General features: G+C 34.5%; 1 protein-coding gene across 1 annotated transcript in view; it reads right to left on the reverse strand.

Moving 5' to 3' along the window:
* Positions 1-16,265, reverse strand: part of WDR44 (WD repeat domain 44) — a 115,758-nt gene that overhangs the window by 67,473 nt on the left and 32,020 nt on the right. The window contains exons 2-3 of the mRNA XM_077145698.1: positions 7,256-7,289; positions 781-855 (exon numbers count right to left, since the gene is read on the reverse strand). Of these exons, the coding sequence (XP_077001813.1) occupies positions 781-855; positions 7,256-7,289 (109 nt within the window). The remainder of the gene's footprint in view (positions 1-780; positions 856-7,255; positions 7,290-16,265) is intronic.

Here is a 16,265-nt window from a genome sequence, read left to right on the forward strand (position 1 = left end):
TGTCACTGATATCTATTGGGTAAAAGCCAGGGATGCTGAACAAGCACCCCACAAGGCACAGGACAGCCCTGCCCAAAAAGTAAAAAATAAAATTAAAAAATTATCTAGTCCAAAATGTCAATAGTGTCAACTGTGAGAAACTCTACTATGGGGTAGAAAATGTCATCTCTTTGGGCTCCAGAAACCAAAAACGGTTTAGAACAGTGGCTAGAGCACAGAAAGCACTCAAAATCTGTAATAAATGAATGAACACACACCATTCTCCTTTTCCTATTTAGGTTTCATTCTGATACTGTGAATTGACTTCATTTTCAAAATCTTTACCTTGTGCTTGGTCTCTTCTAGAAAACCAATTCTGATGTTTTATAGTGTCAATTCTTTAAAAGCTATCAAGGGCATTATCAGAGTAATGACTTATTGTAATCTCTAACTCCAAAAGACATCAGAATTCATGGCACTGAGCTTTTCAATACTCTCAACTCCTGGTAGTAATGGTACTACTGGTAAAGCAGCTACAAACTAATAAAAATGAACTGAAAAAATCAAAACACATTACAAAACATTTTTCAAAATTAGGGAAATTGATAAGTCTATGTAAATGACTTCTAAAACGCCTGTCTTCAATCACAAAATTCAATAGATTCAAGAAACATTTACTGAACATCCACCATGTGCAGAACATTATACTAAAAGAATGATGGAGAAACTGTCCTTTTTAAAATAAATTATATAAATATGATGTCTGATAGTAAACTAATACTGAAATTTTATCTTACGAACCTTTTTAGACACATCTTGCTTCAATTCTTGTACAGGGGCTTCACTTCCAACTTTATATGTAGTGTTCTCTGTTTCCTGTTTTTTTTTTTTTAAAAAAAAAAGAAACCAAAAGATGACATCCTTTCTTTAAAAATCTGCTTAAAATAGTTGTAAATTTAAAAATACAGCATTAATAAGTCAAAGGTCCATAAAAGCTTAGCTGTTTCTATACTGATAGGTGTCTATCAGTGTATATATATATGTGATTTGCATAAAAAGGCTACCAATAATTAATGCTCTATTCTCCTACCGCAATAGAATATTTTCCTTTAAATGTGAACGCTTTCACAACTTTCTAACATTAAAACAAAAACTGTACAGAAAGACAAAACCTACTAAGTATCTTTGTAGCTTGAAGGGATTAAGGATTTAAGCCAAGGGTTGACTCAGAATAGTCATTTTCCCCAAAGTACTGCTCCATAAAAACACCAATACAAAAGTATATAACAGAAAAGCATTCACAGAACAGCTTTCATTAAATTCTACATGTTTTAATTAAAAGGAATCAAAGCTTAATCAAAACCCAAATGAATTCCCCAAAATGGCAACAGATGAAAAAATTAAACCCACCAAAAATACATATATATCTACGTATACATTCATATACACATACGTACATATATATATATATTTGGGAGGTCAGAGATGGTAGAAATGGTTATGGCATTTCTGTTGGAGAAAAATTAGAGTAAAGTAAGACAATAATATACACAACTTTCTCTTTCTTAAGTTGTCTTATTAATTTATAGAAGTACAGCAATTTAAATGTTACTACTGATTAACAAAAGAAAAAAATTTCTAATTCTTGGTACACATATAACAGAATATGTTAAGAGAAAAGTCACTACCACCATTTTGAGAGATAAGTGACCTAAGGCACATATGGATGGTATTAGGACATATATATAAGCATTTGCATATGATAATCAAAGAAGCCATGATAAAATTACTCTAGAGATTTTTATAATGCTAAAAATTTTAATGTGCTAGTGAAATTTCTGTAGGACTTCCAATATCTTCAATCTGAATTCAGTTGTCTCATGACTTCCTCTCGGCACTTGGCAAATAATACCAATCTTACAGAGACTCTTCCGGAGCAAAGGTGTTTCATGAAATTTTAAAGGTCAGGTAAAATCCAAACTCTCTACCATGGCCTAAAAGGATCCAAAAAGACCCCTGCCTTCATCTTTGACACCATCTACATTTCTCACACTCCTGTCTCCCACCACTTCCTACAACTATATTCTGATCAACTCGATGGTTCCTTAGCTTTAGGGTCACAGCTCAATGTTATTTCTTCAGAAAAGCCTTCCCTGACCATCTTAAAACAAACTGACACTTTTACCTTTCAATGGCATTATCCTATTTTTTTTTTCCTTGGTTGCACTTATCACCATTTGAAATGACATTGTTTACTTACCCCTCGCTTTTTTGTGTGTGTGTCTCTTCCCTCCCCAACCAAAATGTGAGTTCCATAAGAGAAGGGACCTTATGTGTTCTGTTCACCACAATTTACCCAGTACCTAGAATAGTGCTTGATAATCATTTGCTGAATGAATACTGAATAATGCATGCTCTGGCTTTTCTTTAGTTAATATACATATCTTAAGTTTATATATCCTTTAATGGAATCCTGTTTTTACACTAAAGAAAATCTAATCAAATCAATTAGTAAGAAAGCCTTGAAAAATGAGAGGGAGAGAATACTTGAAACCTTATGATCATTAAGAACAGTTAATACATCTTAGAGAAACACCTTCAACTGTTTTACTAATTAAGCATAAAAATACAAAGAATTCCTGTACTTCAATTTACTTTATTTTAATGAAGTACTTACAAAGACCACAGATTAACATTCTTACGCTGACCAAAACTGCCGAACAGCTATTAGACTCCTATTTTATTTGACTTTAACAAAACCCTCTTGGACTTTTAAATTTTGAAATATATCCAAGTCCAATAAAGTTAACTGCCATTAAGTCACAAGTTTAAAGGTGTAATATGGCACCTACAAAAGACCTGATCTTTAAAGAACTTAATCTTAGTAAAATATGAATTTGTATATAGTCACTTATGACTTTCTTCCAGAGAATTCCATGTTCTTCTCATAGCACCCCTATCAAGGCTTTGGTAGAGGAAGAACAGCATGTACCTGCTGACCAACACCAACCTAGCTATTTGAGACAGTACTCATTTATTACCTTCTTGTGGAGATGGTCTGCCCCATCTCCAAAACGCAGTTAAGTACTAAATCCCAGCTTCTCCACTGTGCTGGTTTGAAAGGATTTATATACCCTAGAAAAGCCATGATTTAATCCTAAACAATCTTGTGGGAGCAATCATTTCTCTTAATCCCTATTCAGCACTATAGGTTGGAAACTTGATTGGGTTATCTCCATGGAAATATGACTCAATCAATGTGGGTATTAAACTTGATTAGACAGAGACGTGACTACACCCATTTGGGTGGGTCTTGATTAGTTTACTGGAATTCTATAAAATAGGAAGCACTATAGAGAATGCAGGAGATTCAGAGAGAACAGAGAAGAACGACAGAGCCATGAGAAAGCCACAACAGAGAATGCCACAGAACCATGAAGCAGAGTCACCAGCCAGCAACTTTTGGAGATGAAGAAGGAAAATGCCTCCCGGGGAGCTGGAGAGGAAGCTGGCAAATGATGCCGTGTTTGCCATGTGCCCTTCCAGCCGAGAGAGAAACCCTGACTGTGTTCGCCAAGTGCCTTACTACTTGAGAGAGAAACCTTGAACTTCATCGGCCTTTTTGAATCAAGGTATCTTTCCCTAGATGTCTTAGATTGGAAATTTATATAGACTTGCTTTAATTGAACATTTTTACAGCCTAAAAACTGTTAACTTGCAACTTAGTAATTCCCCTTTTTAAAAGCCATTCCATTTCTGGTATATTATATATTCCAGCAGCTAGCAAACTAGAACACCCACTATCAAGCTATTTCTCTAATCCCCACCTAGCATAATATAAGAGACATACTTCCTTAAAACCTGTGGTGCATTATTTAATTCCTAGGAATTCATATCACTGCTACCCTCCATCTTGCTAGGTATTAAAAATTTGCTTGTACTCTCCTCACAGTAGTAAGACTTGAACTTTTTAATTTTAATAAACATAACTAACAAAAGACTAACTTGGTTTCACAAATTATATGTACAAAAGTTACCTACATTCAGAGAAACCTTCACTGTTATTACCTATTAGAGAATATTAAGCTAAAAATGTTAATTATAAAAAAATTCAGGTCATTTCTAGTTTAGTACTGAAGGAGGGGAAATTATTAACAGTGACTAAAGGGAAATAATTTTTTTTAAAGATGTGACTTCTACTCTTTTTTACTGAGGAAAAAAAAAGAAACCACTCTTAAATGGTCATCATATCCATCCATTCATTCTTACCAACCCCGTCTGAGTCTTATGTGTTAGCATTCTAATGGTCTGTTAGTATTTTCTGTACTGTGATTTTTCCTCCAAACCTTCTTCTACCTTTCCACCAGTTAACTTTCATTTTACTTTAATTCCTCAGCAAGAAACCTTGGATGGCACAGTGTAAGATTTGTAAAAATTAATTTTAAAATGTCCTACTTCAAAACGTTAAAGCCCAGAGTCCTTAACCTGACATTCAAGCCATATCACAATCTACAGCCAAACTTGTTTTATAACATTCCACCACTGAAACTTTTATAAGGGTAACAGTCTGTTCAATGCTCTTAGCAAATTCCATTTCTTTGCATATTAATTAGTTAACTCTATTTCCTAACATACAACACTCTCCCAATTTTTGTCCATCTACCTATGCAAACCTCTCACAAATTTCAAGTCTCAGCACGTGTTTCACCTCTTCCCTGAAACCCTTTCTCTGTTACTCCTGGCACAAGTGCTCTCATGCTGCACTCTCTCTCCCCTTCTCTTCCAAACTTCTTGCAGCACTTAAAGTCTACTCTATTCTATAAACATGAATACTTTGTATCTCCCCTCCATATAAAGTCTCTCCTGTAAGACCATAAAATCCTCAAAAAGGGCAAATATTGTACAATCTCGCTGATAGGAAATAACTAAAATAAGCAAACTCATAGAGGGAGAATATAGAATAGAGGTTACCAGAAGACAAGGTGGGGACAGGGAATAGGAAGTTAAGGGTTAAAAGGTACAGAGTTTCTACTTGGGACAATGCGAAAGTTTTGGTAATGGATGGTGGTGTTGGTAGCACAACACTGTAAATGTAAAATTAATAGCACTGAATTATATATCTGAATGTGTTTAAAATGGGAATTTTTAGGTTGAATATATGTTACTAGAATAAAAACTTTTTTAAAAATTCATGGAACTGCACAAAAAAAATAGCAAACCCTAATTAAATCATGGAATATAGTTAATAGTACAATTATAAAAATGTGCTTTCATCAATTATAACAAATGTACCACAGCAATGCATGGTGTTGTTAATAATAAGGTGGTATATGGGAATAATGTATTTTTTGCATAATTGCTCTGTAAATCCACAAGTTCTCTAATAAAAAAAAATCAGGACTACATTAAACTTTTCTTTGCACTGCCTCGATATCAATTAGATATACAGGTATACTTAATACACACTCAAAATCTGAGTATATCCACATCACAAAATACTACACGGCAATAAAAAGGAACAAGAAACTGATATATGTGACAACTTGGATGGATCTTAAGGACATTATGATGAATGAAAAAAAGCCAGTCTCAAAAAGGTCACATAACGTTTGATTCCATTTATATAACATTCTTTGAAATGACAAAATTAAAGATAGAAAACAGATTAGTGGTTGCCTGGGGTTAAGGATGATGTGGTGGCTGTAACTATAAAGGGGTAGCAGAGGGGGTTCTTTGTGAGGATGGAATAGTTCCATATCTTGATTGTGGTTGTTGCTATAAAATATACATGTGATAAACTGACACAGAATTACACACTCACATTGTACCAATGTCAAATTTCTTGTTTTGATATTGTTACATAATTAGATGTAACCATTAGGGAAACTGGGTGAAGGTTACACAGGACCTCTCTGTATTATCTTTTCAGTTTCCTGTTAATCTATAATTACAAAATAAAAACTAAAAAAGGAACAATATTCAACTTCATACTTACTAAATACGTGTATACACTAATTTTACTCAAGTTAAGGACAATGTACAGTTCCTAGAATAAAGTAAATCCTAAAATCTATTTGTTAGAGCTGGAAAATATCTTTTAAAACCTGTAAATATAAACAGCAATTCTCTCTGGATATAGGGATTAGGAGATCAGGGCTCCTGAAAGAGGATAAATTTTCACTATATACTTTTTGCACTGAATGGATTTTAACCATGTGCATGTATTAATTTAAAAAAATTGTTTTTATTAAATATTGAGAAAATATCAAATGTTTATAAAATATAAGGAATAAATAACAACAGAAGAACACTCAGTTTAAGAAAAAGAATATTACCATTAACTTTGAAGTTTCTTGTATTTTCTTCTCCATTTCTATTAAATTCTATCCCCCTCATAGATAACTGATACTCTAAATTTTGTGCTTATCATTCCCTTGCTGTTTCTTATAATTTCACCATGTGTGTATCCCTAAACAATATATTCTTTAATTTTGTATGTTTTTGAACTTAATATAAATGAAATATTAGTACATGGATTCTTCTTTGACTTGCTTCTACCTCCTCACTCCCATTAAACACGGACGCTAAACTTCATCCATATTATTGGTATAGCTCATTCATTCATTTCTACTGCTGTATAATATTCCATATGAATATACAATTTATTAAAGAATATCCATTGTGTATAAATAGAAGGTAGGCATACTGTGACTAAAAAAAAAGAACATGTTCAAGATTAGACATACACACAAGCATATGCATATATACACATTCAGTATATACACTACTTGATGTAAAGAGTTGTGTTCTGTGATATTCTTGTACTTAAAAGTACTCTCAGTCACATAATGCCTCAATATCAAACTCCTCTGCTTGGGTATAAAATTGGGATTGATTTTTATATACGAGCTACACCAATATTTGTGGCTACAAGCACATAAGTGCTTTGGCTTATGTACATTTTTGCCATACAAGTACCACCTTATCAATTAATACACACATACACAAAATTACTAGTATTTTTATAGTGTTCTTTTATCCTAAAAATCATAAAGCCAATAAATATCAGTGGAAATCTGAAAGATACTTAAAGTTCCTTCCTTACAGCACAATATTTAGATATTTCTAGAGTACCTACTATACCTAGTAAGATATAATGACAATATTACTGAGCAAAAAATAAGAAAAAGAAAATGAAGAATTACATAAAAAAGAAAACACAAATGAAAAATGCATACAATTTGTAGAAACGTAGCTTTCAGAAAGCACAACTTACCTTTAATGTTGAAAACCCAACCTTTCCTGGAGACCTGTTCAAAAATAAAAGCAAGGAGGTGTTGAATAGTGGAGGTGAGAAGGGAAATACTTCTATATGTTTATTAAAGACAAGCCCATGTTTTAAAAAAACATTATGTATATTTAGTGATTGGAAAATGTTTTGTGTGCACATAGAAAATATGAAATACAAAAGAAAATTAAAGTGATTATCTTACCACCTATAGATTTTGGAGTCCATAAGCTTTTGTCTTCTCTCTCTCTCTCTCTCTCTCTCTATATATATATATATATACACATACATACATGAGTATATACGTATATATTATATATATCATATACATATATGAATGACACATAACACTACAGCAAACATCTTTATAAATTAAAGTTTGTGTGCTTCCACGATGAATCTCTTTAAAACAAAATAATAAAATAGTGCCTGTTTAACTGCAGTGCCTGGTCAAGGTAATTTCACGTTAGCAAAGGACAATTTCCAGAAATGAAAGTTTTGATATCCCCAAATATTTGACTTCCCTGACAAACCTGTATTGCTATATAACAAAATCCAATTTTTCCAGAGTTGACCAAGGCTATTCCAACTGAATGAGAAAAAAAAAAAAAAAAGGGAAAACAATTCCACACAAATGGGTGCCTAAGACAACATGAGTGCTACCAAAACAACCACCACCACCACCACCACCATCAAAAAAAAAACTTGAAGGGGCTCAAATTTCTATGTGGTAAAAATTCTGAACACCCATCAGGGAAGAAAAAAAAAACAACACAAAACACCTGCCACAAAGGAGTGGAAGACAAGAGGACTAAGATTAAAAAAAAAAAAATTAAACGCCCTATTAAGTAGAGAAAGGTTAAGAAAATCTGCTCCCCCCCAACTCTCACCTTGAGAAATGTGACCAATTATTTTAGCTACCTGTCAAATAAAAAAAAAAATACAAAGCTTACACTTATCTCTTCTGTCTTGTTTCATAAGATCCCTTTCTATTTAATTATAGACCAATTGTTGACAAACATAGAAATGGTCCAGATTGGTTCTGATGGGGCTTTACATATACAGGTTTGTACAAAATATAAAGTATAATTTATTATTTCCTTTTGAAAGACAAGGGAACAAAATGAAAAGAGTACTGGCTTCAGAGCAGGTGAATGTTGTTTGAATATGGTTTCTTCCATTTAATCTACATGTGATCTTGATCAAATCATATACGTTTTCCAAGCCTTTATCTCTTCATCTGTAAAAGAGGGTAATAACCATCTGTGTCACTGGACTACTATGAGGATTAAGTGAAAGAATACATGGGAGACACAATAAATGGTAGTTTCTTTAGCCACTTTGAATTAATACATCTAAAGTAACAGATGGAGAGCTTCACCAAATTTCCCGAACGCAGTCTGTCAGCAGTTTGGAGCCTCAGCCTAATTTCTGAAAGTCAGAAATGATACTCCCATAGCCTGTCAAACTTCAGCCCACTTAAAAATAGGGAATATTTTTAAAAGGCAGAAGGGGTACAAGGGTAGTTCTATGGTAGAATTCTCGCCTGTCATGCGGGAGACCCGGGTTGGATTCTGGGTCCATGCACTCCCCCCCCCCCCCCGAGAAAAGCAGACTGTTTTGAGTTGGTGGTTAAAAGTTGGATACTGCCTGCATTAATAAATTGTTGATGTCAAATAACTAATAATGAAAGGCATTCATGTTTAAAGCATATTTTAAATATTACAAAGTTGCTAAGGCCTTGGTAAGTAAACATTTCAAACTATGTAGTACAGCTGCTTCCAGCCTATTAAGACTAGAATTGTCTTTAACATGGAAGCACGTAAGAACAAAATTCTTTTGTGATAAATTTTTAATCCATTAATAGAATATTAGAGACTAGTAAAAAATGAAAGAATATTTAAAATTTGCTAAGCTGGCAAAGATTTACATCATGTACAAGATGTGAAAAAAAAACAGTTAAGAAAGAGTAATCGTTACAGTTCCTACATGAAACTTTCATAGGGACCTTGTAACAATATAATAATGGCTACAACTTATCAAGCATGTACCAAAAATGTAACATGCTTTAATTTCTTTAGTCCTCACAATCCTATGAGAGAATTACCTTTCCTATTTTAAAGGACAAAAAAACCCTGAGGTTTAGATCAAATTAGATCCTTTAAATTGCACAGCTAGAAAATAGCTGGACCAAATTTATCTCCAGGCAGTCTGACTCCAGAGTCCACTCTCTGCAATACTGCCTACTTTCTGGGCAAGGTCTTAAAAGATTATGATTCTGAAAATATTATAAGTGGTGCTGTAAGTGCCAAAGTAAAGGCAATTTAGAGCTACTTCCCGAGTTGGACTAAACTGATTACATTGAAAAGCTTTGAATTCTGACCTGCCTTTAACAACAGAATGCCTAAATTGATCTGGCATTGCCAATGAATGAAATAATGAAATGTGCCATATGCAAAATTTCTAGGTACAATTTTCCCTTTCTTAATGACTCAGAGTAATTATCACCTTCAAACACCACTCTATAGTTTAATTTGATTAATGCCCCCACAGACCCTAAGGTACAGGGAATTTATTTGCCTTCACACTAAAGCACCCCAGGCTACTATGCTTGGAACATCTGTGTTTTAGTTTTGACTCCTTCCTCATTTTAAGTGGTCATGTCTTACCACTGGCCTTATGCCTGCCTTTAAAAGCTTTCTTTCCCCTCCCCTTTCTCATTTGTTGCTGCATTGAGCTAGGGAATGAGATTTTTTTTATTGTATTGTGTGGTAAAGGAAGAATCTAGAGATTCTGAGTGAAGGTTTCCTCATGAATTGCGTACATGACTTGAATGCTGACTTTGTGGCACATTTTCTGATTGTTCAGAGGCTTTTAAAGTGCTTATTTCTTATTTTCAGTTGTATCTGAGAGTTGTCCTTACCAAAAAAGTGGCCACCAGATAAGTGAAGTGTAACTAATCTTTGGTATCCCTAGACAACCACTCAACTCTTCTCTGTAACTCAGTATCTAACGTCAAAGTAGAGATGATAACATTATACAATCTGAGGGTGTTTATGTACCTAAAGAAAAGAACTATTCATGTTAGAGTCTGGGGATGGGAGGGAGAAATGGGAGACTAGGAGTCAAGTAAATGAAGTTCCACTCTTGGCTCTCCCACCAACTAATTGCAAGACCTTAGATAACAGTTTCTAGAGTTCCTGTAATGCTAGGAAATTTTATCTTGAGATCCTTCATTAGTTCAGGTGTAAAGATATAATTAATTGTGGAACTGAAAACCATACCAAACCCTGAAATCTGTTCTATAACTAATTGTTGTTGCTTTGAAATTTATTGCTTTTTTGAATGTTATTTTTCACAATAACAAAAACTGAAAAAAAAGGGAAAAAAGGTATAATTTATATCATCATTAATGCTCTCCCTTAAATTTGAGATGTATCATAGGACACATGAACATAATCTAACACACATGCACTAACACATCCAGAAATGTCCAGTAATACAGTGAAAAATCAAATTAACAAGAAAAATATTCCTTCAAAGGTTTGTATAGATACATAAATAGACTAAATCAGGTTCCTCCTTTTTACAGGTTAAGGTCAAGAATTTTTCCCAAAAGAAATCCAAATACTGACACAAAATAACTCTTATTACACCCCATACAAGTGAAAAGTCTTTAAGAAAACTGTAATGTACAAAATGGGAAAAAGACTTGAACAGACACCTCTCAGAGGAGGAAATACAAATGGCCAAAAGGCACATGAAGAGATGCTCAATGTCCCTGGCCATTAGAGAAATGCAAATCAAAACCACAATGAGATATCATCTCACACCCACCAGAATGGCCATTATCAACAAAACAGAAAATGACAAGTGCTGGAGAGGATGCGGTAAAAGAGGCACACTTATCCACTGTTGGTGGGAATGTCAAATGGTGCAACCACTGTGGAAGGCAGTTTGGCGGTTCCTCAAAAAGCTGAATATAGAATTGCCATACGACCCAGCAATACCATTGCTGGGAATCTACTCAAAGGAATTAAGGGCAAAAACTCAAATGGACATTTGCACACCAATGTTTATAGCAGCGTTATTTACAATTGCAAAGAGATGGAAACAGCCGAAATCTCCATCAACAGAAGAGTGGCTAAACAAACTGTGGTATATACATACGATGGAATATTATGCAGCTTTAAGACAGGATAAACTTATGAAGCATGTAATAACATGGATGGACCTAGAGAACATTATGCTGAGTGAGTCTAGCCAAAAACTAAAAGACAAATACTGTATGGTCCCAATGATGTGAATCGACATTCAAGAATAAACTTGGAATATGTCATTGGTAACAGAGTCCAGCAGGAGTTAGAAACAGGGTAAGATAATGGGTAACTGGAGCTGATGGGATACAGACGGTGTAACAGGACTAGATACAAAAACTCAAAAATGGACAGCACAATAATACCTAATTGTAAAGTAATCATGTTAAAACACTGAATGAAGCTGCATCCGAGCTATAGGTTTTTGTTTTGTTTTGTTTTGTTTTGTTTTGTTCTTACTATTATTACTTTTATTTTTTTTCTCTATATTAACATTCTATATCTTTTTCGGTTATATTGCTAGTTCTTCTAAACCGATGCAAATGTACTAAGAAACGATGATCATGCATCTATGTGATGATGTTAAGAATTACTGATTGCATATGTAGAATGGTATGATTTCTAAAAAAAAAAAACGGACAGCACAATACTACCTAATTGTAATGTAATTATGTTAAAACACTGAATGAAGCTGCATCTGAGCTATAGTTTTTTTTTCTTATATATTTTTGTACTTTTTATTTTTATTTTTATTTTCTCTCTATATTATCATTTTATTTCTTTTTCTGTTGTCTTGCTATTTCTTTCTCTAAATCGATGCATATGTACTAAGAAATGATGACCATACACCTATGTGATGATATTAAGAATTACTGACTGCATATGTAGAATGGAATGATTTCTAAATGTTGTGTTAGTTAATTTTTTTAATTAATAAAAAAAAAGAAAACTGTAATGTTACATGCAGTCATATGCAAGTATTGGTGGTATATCCTACATTAAAAAGAAACCAAGATGAGTGCTTTGAAAGCTCATTGTCTATTTCAAAAGGATTTATCATAGGATATGTAAAAAATATATTTCTGATACATTTAAATATCTAAATAACCAAATTTAATTTAAATAATAAACATGCGTCATACAAAGTTGAACAAAATATATATTTTTAAAGGGTTAAACTTCTTTTCTTACCTAATGACAAAAAACGATTTCCAACATCTTAATACCAATTAAAAACACAGTATATCTTTTATTTTGCAGCATAGTTTCTGAAATTAAGGCAGTGTCAGTACTGATGGTGCTATTAAACTTAAACATAAAAGAAAAAGCTTTGGGTGGGCAATGGTGGCTCAGTGGCAGAATTCGTGCCTGCCATGCCAGAGACCTGGGTTCAATTCCCGGAGCCTGCCCATGCTAAAAAAAATAAAATAAAAAATAAAGAGAACAAAGCTTTAAGGTTCATTCACCTAGCTGCGTGCCTCACAACTTGATTCCTATTTTGAGTGGGTGTAAGAAGGAATGAACCTTAAGGACAGTATGTTGAATAAAATATCAGAAGCAAAAAGACAAATATTATTATGTCTCACTCATACAGAATAACCATAAAATACAAACTCAGAGAATTGAAGTCAAGAGCATGAGTTATCAGGTTGGGGCCTATTGTAAAGGTTCCTAGGTTGTAAGCTCTTACAGTAGTCACATATATTTAGGAGTTGTAACTGATATTTCTAAATTCTGAGACACTGAGCTATTTGTATATAACCTGGTTGTTCCCTGAAAGTGTGGGTTTTTAAAAGGTGACACCTGATACTCAAAGAGTTAGAGCACTGAAGCTACGAAAGTCAGCATTACCCCATACAGGAACTGTTAACAAAGCTGAAAAAGTGATCAGACTTCGTCTAGAGATATGAATGAAGCTGATATGGATAGGACTAAGGTAAATCAGAATACTGGGTAAAGAATGATATGGTCCACATTTTAAAACTTCAACTTCTGTGTCAGATCAAAGGGAGAGAGTTTATTTGATGCAAAATTTATATTTTGGGTAGCACATTATCTAATTTCATTTGTGGTAGTCATTTTATTTGAACACTGTAAGTACAAGGAATCTTGAACAAGGCATGAGATCTTGTTGATGTGTACATGTTAGTGTGATGCTCTGATATATCCCACAGTAATCTGAGCAGAGAATAAAAAGTTACTTGCAAAGTCCCATTGGGGGACTAGGGAGAAAAGAGGAAATACTCAATTTCCCCATCTAGGAAATTCCCGATATTCTCACAAGCAGTGGGGACAACCAATTCAATAGGCTGAGCCTTCAATCTTGGCACTCGCCCCTATGAAGATTATTCTTGCAAAGGAGAAGCTAAGCCTACTGATAATTATGTCAAAGAGTCACCCCCAGGTATGTAAAACGGTACGACTGTGGAAGGTAGTTTGGCAGTTCCTCAGGAAGCTAAGTATAGAATTGCCATATGATCCAGTAATACCACTGCTAGGTATCTAGTCAGAGGACATAAGAGCAAGAAAAAAATGGACATTTGCACACCAATGTTTGTGGCAGCGTTATTTACAATTTCCAAGAGATGGAAAAAGCCAAAATGTCCATTAACTGATGAGTGGCTAAACAAGTTGTGGTATGTACATATGATGGAATATTATGCAGCTGTAACTCAGAATAAAGTCACAAAACATGTAACAACATGGATGGACCTTGAGGACATTATGCTGAGTGAGATTAGCCAGAAATAGAAGGACAAATACTGTATGGTCTCAATGAAATGAACTAACATTAATGAATGAACTTGGAGAACTTCAGTTAAGAACAGAGGCATCAGGAGATAGAAATAGGGTAGATATGGGGTAATTTGGAGCTGAAAGAATACAGACTGTACAACAGGACTGAATGTAAAAATTCAGAAATGGATAGCACAATACTACTAACTGTAGCACAATAATATTAGTACAGTGAATGGAGTTGAATGTCAAAATGATAGAGGGAGGAGGGCTGGGGGCACAAATAAAACCAGAAGGAAAGATAGACAATAAAGACTGAGATGGTATAATCTAGGAATGCCTAGAGTGTACAATGATAGTGACTAAACGTACAAATTTAAAAATGTTTTTGCATGAGAAAGAACAAAGGAATGTCAATATTGCAGGATACTGAAAATAGATGGTAATTCGTATTTTAAACCTTAACTTATCTGTGAGACTAAAGCAAAAAATGTTTACTTGGGGCAAAATCTGTATTTTGACTAGTGCATTTCCTAATATAACTTATATGGACAGGTTAATTGAACACCATAAGTACATGGAACCTTGAGTAGGGCATGAGATTTTGTAGGTTTGTTCAGAGTGATGCCCCAATAAATCCCAGACTAATTTGAACAGTGAATTAAAAAAAATATTTACAAAGTCCCCTTGGGGTAATGACAAGGAAGGGGGAAAATTCAACTTCCACATTTGGAGAAGGCCTGATAATCTCACAAGCAGTGGGGACAACCAAAGCAATAGGCCAAGCCCTCAATCTTGGGGTTTGTTCGTATGAAACTTATCCCTGAAAAGGACAGGCTAAGCATACTTAAAATTAAGCCTAAGAGTCACCCCCAGAGAACCTCTTTTGTTGATCAGATGTGGCCTAACTCTCAGCCAATACGGCAAGCAAACTCACTACCCTCCCCCTCTCTACATGTGACATGACTCCCAGGGGTGTAAACCTCCCTGGCAATGTGGGACACAAATCCTAGAATGAGCTGGGACTCAGCATCGAGGGATTGAGAAAATGCTCTTGACCAAAAGAGGGAAGAGAGAAATAAGATAAAATAAACGATCAGTGGCCGAGAGACTTCAAATAGAGTTGAGAGGTTATACTGGAGGTTATTCTTACGCATTATATAGATAATCCCTTTTTAATTTAAGGTGTATTAGAGAGGCTAGAGGGAAGTGCCTGAAACTGTAGAGCTGTGTTCCAGTAGCCATGTTTCTTGAAGATGATTGTAAAGTGATATAGCTTTTGTAAAGTGACAGTGTGATTGTGAAAACCCTGTTCTGATGTTCCTTTTATCTATGGTATGGGCAGACAAGTAAAAAATATGGATTAAAAATAAATAAATAATAGGTGGAACAAATGTTAAAATAAATTGGGTAAAGGGAGGGAAATACTAGTGGTCAATGAGAGGGAGGGGTAAAGGGTATGGTATGTATAAGTTTTTTCCTTTTTCTTATTTCTTTTTCTGGAGTGATGTAAGTGTCCTGAGAAATGATCATGGTGATGAATATTCAACTATGTGATGATATTGTGAACCACTGACTGCACACCAAGTATGGAATGTTCATATGTTAAGAATGTCCATGTTTGTATGTTGATTGGTTTTATTAATAAAAATTAAAAAAAAAGAATCACCCCCAGAGAGCCTCTTTTGTGGTTCAATGTGGCCTCTCTCTCTCTAAGCCAACATGTCAATTGAACACACTGGGGTATAAATCTCCCAGGTAAAGAGACACCTGACTCGTGGGGATGAGGCTGGATCTGGCATCATGGGAATGAGAACGCCTTCCTGACCAAAAGGGACAAGAGAAAAATGAGAAAAAATAAAGTTTCACTGGCTGAGAGATTTCAGAGTCGGGAGGTTATCCTGGAGGTTATTCTTACGCATTATATAGATATCTCTTTTTAGCGTATGGTGTACTGGAATGACTGGAAGGAAGTACCTGAAATTGCTGAACTGTGTTCCAGTAGCCCTGATTCTTGAATAAGACTGTTTAACTATATAGATTTTTTTTTCCCCATGGGCAGGCACGGGGAATCAAACCCGGATCTCCGGCATGGCAAACCTTCTGTCTGAAGCTCCTTTTATCCAAGGAATGGACAGATAAGTTTTAAAAAAAAATAAAAAAGG

This window comes from Tamandua tetradactyla, chromosome X (genome assembly GCF_023851605.1).
Source record: "Tamandua tetradactyla isolate mTamTet1 chromosome X, mTamTet1.pri, whole genome shotgun sequence".
Lineage (NCBI taxonomy): Eukaryota > Metazoa > Chordata > Mammalia > Pilosa > Myrmecophagidae > Tamandua > Tamandua tetradactyla.